Source organism: Perca fluviatilis, chromosome 20 (assembly GCF_010015445.1).
Source record: "Perca fluviatilis chromosome 20, GENO_Pfluv_1.0, whole genome shotgun sequence".
Taxonomy (NCBI): Eukaryota; Metazoa; Chordata; class Actinopteri; order Perciformes; family Percidae; genus Perca; species Perca fluviatilis.
The window spans coordinates 19,168,207-19,184,017 of NC_053131.1; the positions used below are offsets into that span (position 1 = coordinate 19,168,207).

At 39.7% G+C, this 15,811-nt stretch overlaps 1 protein-coding gene across 2 annotated transcripts; it reads right to left on the minus strand.

Annotated features, from left to right (window-relative positions):
* Positions 1-762: 762 nt before the first annotated feature.
* Positions 763-10,151, minus strand: LOC120548680 (14-3-3 protein beta/alpha-1-like). 2 transcript variants are annotated; one of them, XM_039785080.1, is made up of 6 exons: positions 10,015-10,151; positions 9,013-9,425; positions 4,542-4,665; positions 3,164-3,327; positions 2,979-3,074; positions 763-1,839 (listed from the first exon to the last, which is right to left on the minus strand). In XM_039785080.1, exons 2-6 carry the CDS (start codon positions 9,304-9,306, stop codon positions 1,765-1,767), a joined length of 753 nt encoding a protein of 250 aa, XP_039641014.1. In that variant the 5' UTR covers positions 9,307-9,425; positions 10,015-10,151; the 3' UTR covers positions 763-1,764. The 2 variants fall into 2 exon arrangements, with proteins under 2 accessions (XP_039641014.1, XP_039641015.1); XM_039785081.1 differs by lacking the exon at positions 10,015-10,151 and adding an exon at positions 9,531-9,822.
* Between the last annotated feature and the right edge of the window lie 5,660 nt (positions 10,152-15,811).

The following is a 15,811-nucleotide window of genomic DNA, read 5'->3' on the forward strand; positions in this document are numbered from 1 at the left end:
GACTACCTCATGAAGCTCATTGAGAGAACACCAAGGGTTTGCAGCGCTATCAAAAAAGCAAAGGGTGGCTACTTTGAGGAATCTAAAATATAAGACGTTTTCAGTTATTTCACAATTTTTTGTTAAGTACATAATTCCATGTGTGTTAATTTATAGTTTTGATGCCTTCAGTGAGAATTTACAATGTAAATAGTCATGAAAATAAAGAACGCATTGAATGAGGTGTGTCCAAACTTTTGGCCTGTACTGTACTTTAGCACATTTCACCACTACGAAGGATAAATTAATATGGCCCACTGATTCTTAATTTCTTTGATTTTGGATCTGGAAAATGGCCACTACAGGTAGTTTAATCTTGTGTAATACATTTTACTTAGTCATCATAAATTGTAAAATATTTTTAGTCTACTAAGTGCCATTTGTATAACTATAACACAAAGATAATGACTCAACACATCAGATTTCCCTTATTATAGCCATTTCTTCTTTACTGCATATAAGTGGATGCTCCCATCACTGAGCTTGCTCAACTGTCAACTTGCAATTTTTCAGGTTAGCCAGTGGTAAATTAAGTAAATGTTAAATTTCCCCTCAGAAACCTAAAAGAAAAACCCTAAAATTGTAATAAACATTAGCAGAACGACATGGTCGAAATTGTTAAATTAAGTTGAATTCCCTTACAATAATAGTATAATACAATATGTATTTTAACATTCAAGTACATTATGAAGCAAGTAAAATAAAGAGAAAGACCAACTTGGATTTGGTTTATAAAATGTTTTAATCATGTTAACATAGCTGATACATAGGGATTTAAACAGTTCCACAAGGCTTTTGGGGACTACAATTGAATGAATAGCAAAACAATAGTGGTCCAAATCTCTAATGACAATCACTGGACAGACTAACAAATCACCCACTTGTAGGATGTGTACAAACCTGCATTGAAAATTACTAAACTTGACACTTTGACTTGTGTTTTACAGCATTTGTTCCCATTCCAGTGTAATATCTCAAGAGACATGCATGACAGAATTGTCTTCTTCCCATTAAAAAGGTCCCTGCGATTGTTCAGACAAGCCCCACCATCCCCACCACCCCCACCACCCCAAACAACAGGCATGCTTCAGTGAAAGAGTGGCATCATAACCAGGGCAGAAAGTGAGGATTTAACCAATTGGCACTACTTGGCTGTATTATATTGTGTTGCCAGCATGTAAAGTGCACTAGCTTTCCCTGCAGTAAGAAAAATTTAACTGTTTGATGTTGGACTTCAGCTGCTGTAACCGTACCACATAACTGTGTAGAGACAGACACACTTATAAGAGCTATAGGGAAACTAGTTTTTTTTTTCTTTCTACATTTCTTATTGGAAAAAAAAATCCAAACGTTCTCAATTGGTGGGATTTAAGCTTCCAGTTATTCAACAATGGGACTTATTTTTCTGCCTCTTAATTAAACTAGGAGTCTGATACCATGTCAAGCTATCAATCACTTTTCTATAGCTGAAACTGCACAAATGGGAAGGCCAGGACAAACACAAACCAAAGGAATGGAGGGTTTCTCTTTTCACCAGTTGTCCAAATCTACATTGTGAAAAGAATAATTTTTTTTTATAATTTCCTTACATGACTCTTTTCAGCAATGGGTTTCATTGGTAGAATGTTTGAGTGGAGCAATAAGGAATGAAGGATGTGTAAAAAGTTGTTTTTTTTTCCTTTTGTTGTTTTTGGAGGTGTCCCCAACTTCGAGGGCTTGTGTTCTTTAGTTCTCATTCTCGCCACCCTCTCCTCCTTCTCCACCATCGCCCTCCTCAGCAGCGGTGTCTGATGTCCATAACTGAAGACAGAAACATACATTTGTTAAAAACACAGTGGAATACAGTCAAATATCCAGAATACTTCACTATTTCTGAATTCTGAAGAGTTATAGAATTTACTCAACTTTGACTCTCCGTCTATGCACAATCCTATAACTGTAAAAACTTGATCAGCAATTTGTGCAAATGTATTAAGAAAAAACAAAACAATCTGAGCTCTCATTTACACGTTTTTCAAAAGCTTTAAGCTCTACTTTCAAGATGCACTCGCTGTAATTGTCAGTGATTACACATTAGACAAGTCTCTGATTGATTAACACAACAATGAAGAAAAGTGCAAATACTAAACCTCTATTTTTAAATAAATCCTGCCTACGTTTGGTTACTGGACAGTGAATGAATGCTGAGGTAACTATTCTTCAAAATAAGTGCTGGTCATGTTGTTGAACAGCATTTGAAACCGCGGAATTGGCGGGGATGAGGGGGGGTGACTTTACGCAACAGGCAATCTGACAATCGTAGTAGTTTAGGATATGAGCTTCTCTTTCTGGCAAGACCATGAATCAGGTTCCAGGACTTTAACCCTGTTTTCATGTGCAATCATTCTGTGTATACATGCAACATTTGTATAATATTGGGTGTCAAAATTAACTACAAGAATTCCAAAGTACATTTGTATACACAGCAGGACTGGGTAATCATTCAATCATCTCCTTTACCGACCAGTGGACGGTGTTTAGCACACAGCCTCCTCAATGAAAGGGTCTGCGTCTGCGCAGCAGCAATGACGCAGCAACTAGTACACCTCACCCAGTAAATTCTTTGCCCACACCTTCAGGATGTGTCCTGGACGTTTTCCAAAACCTTTTGGGATTTCAGGTACACGCCTATTCCAGGTTGTTCATTACCATATTAACCCTAATGCATGCCTTCTGGGGAGAGACTGTCTGGAAGTGTGCGCCGTTATACCCATTTGTACGGTTCATCGCTTCTCACCCCTTACTATGACAGCTAGTATTTGTCCTTACCTTTAAGTGAGGCCATTTCAACAAATTAGTTTGTTTGAAGCACACTGAGAACATAAGTCATATTGAGGCAAACATAACAACTGTCACACAGTGGAGATCATTTTTGTGCCATGTGAGAGCAGAACACTCACTGTCAGGTTATCTCTGAGAAGCTGCATGATAAGAGTGCTGTCTTTGTAAGACTCCTCATTTAGCTGGTCAAGCTCTGCAATGGCTTCATCGAATGCCTGTAAGCAAAAAGGAACATGTTACCTCCTCATTGTACAACTGCGAACACGGGAAAGTGACAACATTTTTTGTAAGACAGTTTGCAGACCGTTTTAGCCAATTCACAGGCTTTTTGTGGAGAGTTGAGGATCTCATAGTAGAAGACGGAGAAGTTAAGTGCCAAGCCCAAGCGGATGGGATGTGTGGAGTCCATCTCAGTCTTGCTGATGTTAAACGCTTCCTGGTATGCTTGCTGTGAGTTTTCAATGGTCTCTGGAGACAGAGGAAGGAATCAAACAGAATAGAAGAGTCAAAACGTATGTATGGATTTAGGTCCACTCAAAGCAACGCAATTTTTTGAAGTTTGATTTTACCAAAATTTGTCCAAACATTTCTCCAAAAAGTTTTTGAAAATTATACAAGTTTCAAGTCAAAGCTACAAAAATTAAACATTAACTCATTGGATCGAACATGACTAGCTATAGTTCTACTGTACAAAAACGCAAGCGTAAAAATTATAAATCTGTGGTTTTGTGGGCAGTTATGGGCTAGACCATTCACCGAGACTTGAGGAGGTTACTGCTCCTGGCCAAGAAATAGCACATAACTGCCAGTAAGACGTTTTTACATTATGGTTTTTTGTACATATTAAACAGAGAGATATAATGTGTTAACTAATGAGCTTTAGGGGTGCTGATAGATCAATATTGTTACCTTTGGACAGTCCGTTTCCAGTCTTTGTGCTTAGCTAAGCTATTATTCTAATGCATTTTATTTGTTTTTAAAGATTTGCATCAGGAACCAATGGGCTGGGGGCTGAGAGCTACAGACGGGGTGGGGACATCAGAAAGTAGTGATGGACGAACTAATGCAGTGCCAGTTTTTGTCTTTTTATAAGATTTGACACAAAATTCTTAGAAAAATATAAAAACACACTAGCCTTTAGCCTTATGTTTTACACATTACGAATATGTTTTATCCAAGCTCAAAGCTATTTATAAAAAAAGGGACATTAAAGTGGAATATTGGAAATCAATGTGGCACAAAGATAACCGGTTGACACAGACAGTGATAATTTGATGTTCATTCATGTTAAAATTCGATCTGAAATACACAATGCTAATAAGAGAACAGTGAGGTGGGGAAGAAATTCTGTCAGTACACATTTTTCCATGTAGGAAAGCTGGAGGCCAATTAGCTGCCATCCACTCCCGTTATACCCTCCAATGAGATGGGGCCCTGTGGTTACACGGCCATGACGCATTGCCCTACTTGACGTCATTTCCAACTTTTAGCTCGAAGACACATTCCTATATGGAGTGTAAACAGGCACAGATTTATATTTATAAAAAAAAATAGAGGGGGGCATCTCAAAGACTCCCCACTACAACATACAGTACATACAAAGAAACGTAAAGCACTGAAACTTTCTTCCAGGATGAAATGCCTTTCTAAATAAAAGAAATGCAGTATAACTGTGAACTCACTTGATCTCTCATCTCCAGAGGCAACTTCAGCAAGGTATCTATAGTAGTCCCCCTTCATCTTTAGATAGAAGACTTTGCTCTCGGCATTTGTGGAGTTTTGAATTAAATGATTATCCAGCAGTTTCTGTGAAGACAGAAAATGTCAGATCATTTGAATTGGATGCACTGAGCAAATATTGAACAGTTAAAAAAAGTAAGACACACTACATTTAGAGTATAGTAACCAACAGCCAAATTAGGCACACATTAAGGCGTGAGAAAAAACGACAAAAAATAAAATGTTACAACACTAAAAGTAGGTGGGGCTCACTCATTGTAAGTGTCCCATTAGCCTCCATCCACCATATTCCACTACTCCCTTTGCCCTTCATAGCTGCTCAGCTCAATGATTGAGTGTTCGGCTCCATCAGGAGTCAAGTGCATGTGCTCACCCAGTGTCATTTAGAGGTAAACATTTCTCTGAGTCCGTTTCAGCTAAAGTCTCTCCAAATGAGTCTACAACCCGGCCAGGCCTCTATTGTGTCCCCAACTGTCTTCTGCCCCAGCTTCCACAAATACTCTCCTCCAGTCAGCACTGTATAGCAATGTTTGGTGTCTTATCGCTGACACCTGCATTACTGCTGACTTTAAAAGACTAAGTGTAACTATTTTAATTCCCTACTGAAAGTCTAGGGTAAGATACAAGCGCTGCCTTCGTTGCGTCATCCTTACAATTTTTACTTGCATGTACGCTCACCGGCCACTTTATTATTGAGTAGACATGTTCAACTGCTCGTTAACGCATATATCTAATCAGCCACTCACTTGGCAGCAACTCAAATGCATTAAGGCATGTAGACATTGTCAAGACAATCTGCTGAAGTTCAAACCGAGCATCAGAATGGGGACCAAAGGTGATTTAAGGGACTTTGAACGAGGCATGGTTGTTGGTGCCAGATGTGCTGGTTTGAGCATTTCAGAAACTGCTGATCTACTGGGATTTTCACGCACAACCATCTCTAGGGTTAAGAGAGAATGGTCCGAGAAAAGAGAATATATCCAGTGAGGGGCTGTTCTCTGCTGAAAATGCCCTGTTGATGGCAGAGGAGAATGGCCACACTGGTTGGAGCTGACAGAAAGGCAACACTAACTAAAATAACCGCTCGTTACAACAAAGGTACGCAGAAGAGCATCTCTGAACGCACAACACGTCAAACCTGAAGCGCATGGGCTACCGCAGCAGAAGACCACACTGGGTACCTCCTGTCAGCTAACAACAGAAAACTGAGGCTACAATTGGCACGGGCTCTCCAAAATTGGACAATAAAAAGATTAGGAAAGTGTTTCCTTGTCTGATGAGTCTCGATTTCTGCTGCGACATTCAGATGGTAGGGTAAGAATTTAGCATTAACAACAATAAAGTATGGATCTATGCTGCCTTAAATCAACAGTTCAGGCAGGTGGGGGTCTAATGATGTGGCAGATATTTGTCTTTGCACACTTTGGGCCCCTTAGTACCAATTGAGTGAAGTATTGTTGCAGACCAAATCCATCCCTTTATGACCATATTGTACCCATCTTTTAATAGCTACTTCCAGCAGGATAACGAGCCATGTCACAAAGCTCAAATCCTCTTCATAGCCTCCACAGTCACCAGATCTCAATCCAATAGAGCACCTTTGGGATGTGGGAGAATCACGTCACGGATTTGCAGTCGACAAATCTGCAGCAACTGCGTGATGCTATCCTATTATCAAAATCTTGTGTTTCCAACACCTTGTTGAATTTATGCTGCAAAAGAATGAAGACAGTTCTGAAGGTAAAAATGGGTCTAACCCCAATACTAGCAAAGTGTACCTAATGTGACAGGTGAATGTAAAAAACAAAAGGCAACTCCCATCTCTGGCCGGCAACCAGGATCGGCTTCCATCTAGTCTATATAGTGCAGAAATAAAATAAAACGGCTCAAAGATGTTCAATGATGAGTTTACTACTGAAACTGCCTACTCCTTTTCTATTAGATCACCCACACATTTTGAATATAATTACACAATATACAGCAGAACAGTGAAATTAAATAATTTTCAGAATCTTTAAATTAATTTAATCTGTGCTTTCCCACTGAAAAGGCATAGTTGCTTAAAACAGCAACAGGATTTAAACATAGTTATCGTAGTAAAATATGTGGTAATATAGCTAAAATAAAACAAGTGTTAGAAATCACATCCTCTGATTAAACTCTAGGCTAACTCAGCCGTTTTTGAATTGGACATGGGAAGATTACCGGGGCTAATCTGTGTCAGTGAAACTGTGGTTTATGCTCAAATTAAAGGGTTTAGAGAGCAGATTAACCGATCACTCGGAATGAAAATGCTTGCCAATAACCAAGAATGACGGTCCTGACTGAGAAGCAATATGATGTTTAGGATGGATCTAAACTTCCTCTTTAACTTAAATATATTAAATGTAACTTTCCCTTCCAAACCCTGGGAGAAAGAAGCTGCCCTTGTCTGAGCCAACCCTACCCCAGCCGCCACTCCCCAGTCATTTACTGACAAAGATTGGCTCAGCCGAAACACGTGCATGTCTCAAGTGCTAAGCATTCCTCTTTCACTGCATGCTCTGCACAATAGACAAGAAGAGGGGTAGCCTCGCCTTCAGTGCTTTCACACAAAGCTCTGATTTCAGTCACCAGTACTGACAAGAAAGCACAAACAGTCTTGCTGGATTAAAGCCTGACTGGCTATGTGTGCGAGTGCCTTTACATGACAGGAATTTATATTTTTTTTTCAAGCATGGACTAATCCCTCATTATCGATTCAATTAGCAACACTTCAATTAGCAGTTAGGTGGTTCTTTTGTTTTTTTTAACTCAGCAAATAATAGTGATAATCAGACATAACTGAAAAAGAAAAGCATGTGGCAGTCTCTATGACAACTCTGACACAAGTTAGATTTTTAAATGTCACACCACTAGAATACCAGCAGAGCCTATGCTGGAAATCCAGTTGGAGGAACCGGATTACCATTTTTGTAGCATTTTATTTGTTCTGAAGCTTCGGATGTCAAGGTATTGTCTACAGTGTCATGTTCTGAAGAAGAGTGAATAGCCTGAATTTGCTCAGTTGTCTGGTCTACAAGCCCTACTTTCACATCCTGTGTGGAAACTGGAGCTCAAACATCCACAAGCCCCTGCTGCCTCCCAACTTCTTTTCAATATTGAAGATTCATTATTTTATTGCTATAAAACTTAGTTTTTCTCAGCTTAGCTTAGATGCAAGTCCATCTGGTTTCACAGTCTGGTTTGCAGGAAATCAAGGGGTGGAGGGGCCCACAAGCAGCTTACTTGTCTAATGCGGTCTCTGCGCTTCTGCCTTTGTGGGTGCATTACTAACCTGTCAGGCTTCTGCAGACAAGTAAATGCATGAGGACTGACACACCCTCCTCTGCTGACAAACCCCCAGTCAACACTCACTAGCAGAGATACTGAAAGCTGAGTCACAGCTGTGCAAGTGCATATTCTCCAGAACACTATGGAAAGCTGGTTGAAAATGAATGGCCCCTGCAGCTTTGCAGTGCATTTTAAAAGAAGAAGAAGCTCAGGGAAATTATCTCAATCTTACGGCTAAGCTTTCACCCAGAGCTCCTCTAATCCATTATCAAGGCAGGCTAGAAATAATGCAAAGCACCAATCTGTGATGTTGCACTAGATTTAACAAGAGGTAACACACACACACACACACACACACACACACACACACACACACACACACACACACACACACACACACACACACACACACACACACACACACACACACACACACACACACACACACACACACACACACACACACACACACACACACCTGGTCAGCAGGAGGGTGTCATGTATGATGATCTGTGCAAACTGGGCTTGAGGGAGTGTATGAGTCGTTTAGATATGTAAATTCTTGCACTTGGCTAACCACATTAGGCTTCTATCTGCCAGATGGGACTACATGGATACTTTAACATAGCACAGCTTTACAGAACACAGATTATACTGGCATATTTCCTGTGTATGTGCTGAGTTCTCTCTGCACCCATTCAGACACACCTTGCTGGTGTAGTAACTATGACCTTTTGTCAGTTCACGCCCTCAAGCCCATTGTTCTAAATCCAGATTCCCAAAAGGCAACAGTGGGAGGACTACATAATACTTCCTTGTCCTCTCCAGCCATATTAATATAACATAGGAGCTCACAGGAAACAGGGCTGATGCCATTTGACACACATTATTGGACTAAAATAATCATGTGTCACTTTAAATTTTGTGACTACAGATGTGTCATGTCATGAAGACAGACAGCTGTGAAAGACTCAATGCGGACACGTTAACCTTCAAGATGAGAACATATAGTTTATTCCACCAATTTCTAAGTGTATCCCTAAATAGCTAAGCCAAACCAGGTTGAATTATAATGATGCAGTGGTATATGGGATATTTTACCAGAACGTTGTTGCAGATCTCTTGCAGCTCCTTCTCCACCGTCTCCCGATACTCCTTGACCATCTTTTGCTTCTTCTCACACCCCTCGGTCTTCAGTCCGATACTGGACATCACCCTCCATGCGGAGCGCCTCGCCCCAACCACGTTTTTGTAGGCGACGGACAGCAGGTTCCTCTCCTCGTTTGACAGCTCGTCTCCCTTCTCTGTAACCGCCTTCATGGACTCAGCCATGTCGTCGTAACGCTCAGCCTGCTCCGCCAGCTTGGCCTTCTGAATAAGATCCGTTCTCTCCATAGTTAATATATTTTGGGGACTGATAAATTGGAAATCCGGTTGTATGTGACAATCGGTTGAGTTGAAGATTGGGTGTAGCAAGTGATCGACGATGTTATTCCCCACAGTAACGTTACAAGCTGCAAAAAGGAGTAGAAAACATTAGTAGGTGTCGATAAAATTGTAACGTTATGCAACTTGAGTGCACAATGGCCCGACGACCGTTATGACATAAAGGAACATACATCCGCCTGGTATGAGCTGGAAAGTGGCACCATCTAGGTAACGGCAGTTACTAATAAACGCTCAGAGCGGAAAAAAAACGTTTCCAGAAACAATTACCTTCAATTACAAAATGACCAGACAGTTTTCACCACCATTAATGTACATAATAATCTGATAAATTGCAGTGTAAAACAACGAACAAATCCTGTCTTTAAACGGGTTCTAAACTAAACTGAGGTTGGCTACGAGCATCGGAAGTGCATCGGATCTGCTGGCAAGCCCGTTTCGCACGGCAACCCGCCACAAAGCTGTCTGGTGCAGCTAGCTAGCAAGTTAGCAAAAGCTAGTTGGCGTTAGCTACATCGGCCACTCCTTTCAGTAAAAAAAAATGTCACGTTAGCGTTACAGATACAAAACACCAAACGAACCACAACCAGTTTGGCGATCAAACAGCGATCATATACTTAAAGGAAAGGGGAAAGAAAAGTACTCATCGTTTCTGACCTACGGAGGTCCAAATTTGCTCCTCAAATTGATCCGATATGAGAGGTTGGTCAGAAAGGCAAAGAACTGCAATAGCAGCGAAAATACAGCTGAACGTGCTGAAATAGGGCGGTTCATGTGAATGTTGACTTTCCAATCATAAATCGTAATCTCACTTGATCGACAGCAAGGTTGAGCGGTGTAAACCAGTAGTTGTTTAGCGCGGGGAAAAGAGGCGGTCCTTCAGGGATAGTTTGACAGACCGGAACGCTGCAGCGGCTGGGGCCACGGGGTTTCCTCCAATTAGAGCAAGGGATGAAGACGTCATCCCATTGCCATGGTGATGCTCATCCAATCACTCCCTGCTTTCACACGCTGTAGGCACTGTAGGCGGGTGTGGCCCTGGCACTCACTAGACATTTTATCTTTCTTAAATCTTTATTCAAGGATTATCTGGTCATATTTTTCATATTGTCAACCAATTCCAACACCAAACACCAACATCAACAATGAACTTAACTCTCTCACAAGTAGCCTATTGTCTGCATAGTCAAAGCCTGGTGTAGGCTAGCTTATTTGTCTGTGCCATAGACCTCCATTGTTTAAAAAAAAAAACTACTTAAAAACATAGACACATCAATGAGCTACACTGTTGCACTGGATGACATGTTCCTTCACTACCAGGAGCATGGGCACTGTAGTTTATTTCAAGTCAATTTGTTTTTTTGTACAAAGATAGCCTAAGTATATTCAATGGCTGTATGTCTCTTTAGTAGGAACCACGGGTATGGAGAAGTCAAAAAGTTTTTAGTGATGGATTAACAGTGATTATGGTCTTTCCATGAGATGTGTTGACAGTAGCTAATTAAACTGTAGAATAACTCCAGCTTAATTGATAGAGACAGGACTTGTACACACACTGCCATATCCTACTTTAACCCTTGCCTCTGTAGGCCTACATTCTGAGAAGGATCAGTTTCCACTCTGGAATCCCCCCCCCCCCCCCCCGGACAAATGAAATTCTACCTGAAACCTTTTGGCAATAAATGAGCAGACAAGGATTGACTCACACATGCTGGTATGCCAGTCCCTTTTGCTGTTTAGGGATAAGGATGCCATTATTCTGTATTATTCTGTATGTAGAGTAAAAACAGCACTGTTTATTTGTCTTTCATTACTTCCCAACTTCCCTACCCTGTCTGTGACTCTCATCCCCAAATCCCCATTGTTCCTACTGCAGAACTAAATCTTGACTCGCAAATATATCAGTCATTTTCTAAAACAGCAGGTCCCTGTAGTTTCTAGCACATTTGATTCAAACAGAAGGAAATAGTGCATTTGTTGGGGACTATTTTCAGCGGGGAATTTGGTGCTCTGGTGAATATTTATGGCAGCAGTAAAATTTCAATACCGACAATACAGAAAAGTCACAAAATGGACCTTGAGATTGTTATGTCAACTGCTGTTTCCTGGGTCAAAAAATTATTTTGAAACTCAACTTCAAAGCCATCATGGACTAAAACTCCCTCAAGTGCTCAGAAAAAAAACTGAGAACTTTAACATCATGACAATCTGTTGATGAAGATATGATATTATTGAAAGCGCCAGATGAGCTACTAAATGGATCTTGAGATGATGCTCATTGTAATAAAGCAAGGATAAAAGAGCTCTATGGGACAGAGGAAAAAAGCTACATCAGGCATGGGAGGTTTCATGCTGAATATTACCAGACATAACCTTTCATTTGTGTTGCTGCAAATACAGCTGCATCTTGTATGTGCATTAAAGGAATACCTATTGTTATTAAACAATCCAATCATGATTGTTGGTTCGTATCCTATCATGTGCTGGCTTGACCTTTGCGAGTTGACTCTGAAAGCAGTTACGAGATCTCGGAGAAAAAAGTGACACAAAGCAGGGTTCAGTTCAACAATGTTCTAAAGGTTTAATAAGACACACAAGAATATATACATTTGGTAACAGTCGCTCCATTCACTTTGTAAGAGTAGATAGATAAGAACTGGGCACCAGAGGAAAGGGGGATTGGTTCAAGATAGGTGCACACAGATAAATCTTCAGGGAGGAAAACTGTGTAACAATTTATGATACCAATTAAAACAGACGATATAGGCTATGTTCAATCACAAAATGGAATGTGTCATATTCAACACCTATACATTATATGACAGGCCTTCTTGTGTATGGCACTTCTCTCTAATAATTGACTCATTCAGTAAACAGCTTACAGTGGCTCAAACAGGTACCATGTGTCTCTGGGAAAATATAATGGGCAGTCTCTATTCAAATCTTGTTTGCCATCAGCCACCCTCTTCAAGGTCTTCTCTAAGCCGATGTCTTCTCTTACACAATTCACACCTTCTGACTCTGACCTTTGTGCTTGCTTTACCTTCCAGTCACAGAGAAAGGCAGAGTGACAAGCTGCTGAGGCCATGAAAAGGCAAGGGCTTACGTAATGTTTGAATGGGGGTAGTTGGTTTCAGCTGAAACCTTTCTACCTGGCAAGAACTCTCATTCAGTTGCTTTGGTCTAAATAATGACTGGTAAACCAAACCAATAATATGAATGATATGGAAAATGTAAAACCTATTTCAGATAAACTAATGGATATGTTCCTGGAGTTGACATGCAGTACAATGCTGTAATAAAATACAGCCTTAGTTTTAATACTGTTAGCTGCTTGTATCACTTTGTGCTCAGTCATACATCCCCAAGGTAACCACAGATGTATTATTTACCATTGCTGACAGAAAACAGTCAAGGTAATGAGAGTTTAATCAAACTCGCAGCTGGAAGAAAGACAGACAGACAGACAGACAGACAGATAGACAGGATTACATCTTGATAAAACAAGCTGCCTTGTATCTTTCTTCCTTCTTCTTTGTTTTTAATGGTTGGATTGCAAATTTTCACAGGATCACAATAGTCACTCCCAGACTACAGACTAATAGTGAATGATTGTAATGGAGAAAATGTTTTTTAAAAAAGCTTGTTACTCTATTTAGTTGTTTACTTTTTGACTCATTTCCTCTTCATGGTTGACTGCAGGCCTGCTCTTGCACTGACTCCCCAATGGTGAAGCCAGCTGTCTGATGCTGTCTGGTGACTTGTTGGCAGTGAGGAGTCACAAGCGATTTAAAGAAAATTCAAACTAAATCAGTGTAATCTGGCTCACTTTTACAATTCATCCTTTAGAGACTATAATACAGGTAAGAGATTACCATATTTAGGTAAGAAATATATGTAGAGAGAGCCATCACATGTTATACTTTATCTCTCTGTTTCTATGCTCAGCTGCACAATATTGCAGGTGCATTTTTCTCTGTCCACAGAGTTTTGGCACTGTAAAGGAGCAACTTTTGATGCTCTTATGCAAATCATGGAAACATATTTTACAAGTTTTTAAAAAACAATTTTTTTCAATTATTTTGAGAGTGTAATAAGGGTTAAATTCTTCTTTTGCATACTTTTAATTGATTAAAAAAAGATTAAAAAAAGTAAAATCAAATCAAAAATAATTTCAAAAATAAATCCAAAATACAGATTTAAATTACTTAAAAGGACACAGCCATTTACATTACTCTTCAGTTAATTAGTACTCATCTCAGTTGTTTTGGATCTCACCACTCTACAGTTTAATCACACAAAACTCTTCAGAGCTAGAATAAACTGTTCAAACCTGCCTGCTGGGTGGGAATGTGCCCTACAGTAAGTGAAGAGTTGAGGCAACCTTATAATTGGCAATACAATTCCCATTATGGTATTCATCCATTCACTCCATTACATTTTAATTAGTGGTTTAAAATGGGCATGACAGAAAGTACAATTCTGCAAAATATCTCTGGAATCTCCCAATAGACGATCTAAAGTCTAGTGTAGCGCGTATATTATTAATATATCATTTTGCATGGGTATAAATGGTTTCCTCATATGCAGTAAGCCTTGTTATCAAGGATCTGTTATCATAATTTTGCACCAAATGGTGGGGGTGCAACAACACTATTTGATGTCAACACTGTTTAATATCTTAATAGATCTTTGTGTTTATTGTGTTTTTCTTGCAAAAGATGAAGCCAATGTTAAATGTTTTCTTCAGAAGAGTCATTTTACAGCAAGCCGTGCAAGTGGTTTCTGAAAAGAGCTAATCAAGAATTAGATTCAGCACCATGTGCTGTACCAACGCTGACAACAGACAACAAACAGTGCACGAGGAGCCTCTTTTACAGCCAGCACTGCAGGTCAGGATACATTACGACGCTATTTCTACTCTCAATAGGAAAAAACATTAAGGTTAACATCCTGTTAATGGTCAAACCTAATCACACAAGCTTTTTCTCACCTTTATAGACGCATTAACAGTAGTTTCCTTTTGTATTTTAAGAGCACCTGCATCAAAGGGGAAAAAAACAATCTAAAACTAGATGTGATGTAATATGCATTCTGAACAAAGTATCTTCAATTTCAATATCTTTACTGAGTAATGCATTTTGACTTTCCAACGCAATCAGGTCCTCTTCCTCGACTTTAAAGCCTACATTTGAATTACCACTTACACTCCATGGGCTAAAAACTAAGACATTTATTTCTGTCATTAGACATGGTGCTCTTAGATGAAGAGTCTCTTGTCCGCAGTAGGCCAGCTGGCTATAAATAGTAATGGTTAATAGGTTGGGAAATCCCACGGCACCAGCTCTAGTTTTGAGCTGCTTGTACGAATATTAGCCAGCAGCATTGCAGCTTCTATAGCTCAGGTTCACATTTCCCATTGTTCCATCTGATATGTGGAGCAGCCAAAATATCAGGTTTGAAAAAATTGTGCTCAAATGGACAATGCTTCCATGGGTGCATTTGGGCATTGTGGGTAATGTTGCAAATCAGTGAGCAGAACTTCTTCATGGGAGTATTGGATTTTTGTATATTTTACATTAATGTGTGATGTAGCTTTATTTGCCATTTACTGTATTATTGTCATATTTAAGTCACAAGATAAGACGAAAAACAGATATTGATGCACTACCACCCACCCCTAATTTGATGCTTAGATGTAACTTTTTATATTACAGTAATAGCAGTCTCCTAAAGTACAATTGCTAGTGTTACATTACATTACATGTCACTTAGCTGACGCTTTTATCCATAGCGACTTACAATTGCTATATATGTCAGAGGTTGCACGCCTCTGGAGCAACTAGGGGTTAAGTGTCTTGCTCAGGGACACATTATCGCAATGGGAATTGAACGCCATCACCACCTATTATAGTGTTGTGAAAGAACAGTAAAGGGCTACTTTTTAGGCCTAGATGGAGACAACATATTGGCTGATTATAAGTCTGAGTTATTGTTCTAAATTTAAAAAGAATTGTAAATGTAATATATTTTAGGTTTTCCAGGTCTGCCACATTCAGTACTGTACGTATTGAGATGGAAAGGAAAATGAATGGCTTATACAGGTTTGCTGCTTGATTAAAAGGACATGCATAGCCTTCTCATTCACTGAGATAAAGAAGCATTAATTTGAGAGATATCAAATTATATTTATATATCTACTTCAGAATATCATTCAAATTGCATGCAGTGCATGCGTACACACAACCACTGCTGTGCTCACACAAACATGGAGCACTTAAATACTTTCTCTCATTTTTTGATGTGCTACTGCAATTGGACAAATGAAGATTGTGTGTGTGTGTGTGTGTGTGTGTGTGTGTGTGTGTGTGTGTGTGTGTGTGTGTGTGTGTGTGTGTGTGTGTGTAGAGCTGCTCATGGCAAGAGGTTGAATAATACATACGAGATGAAGCTA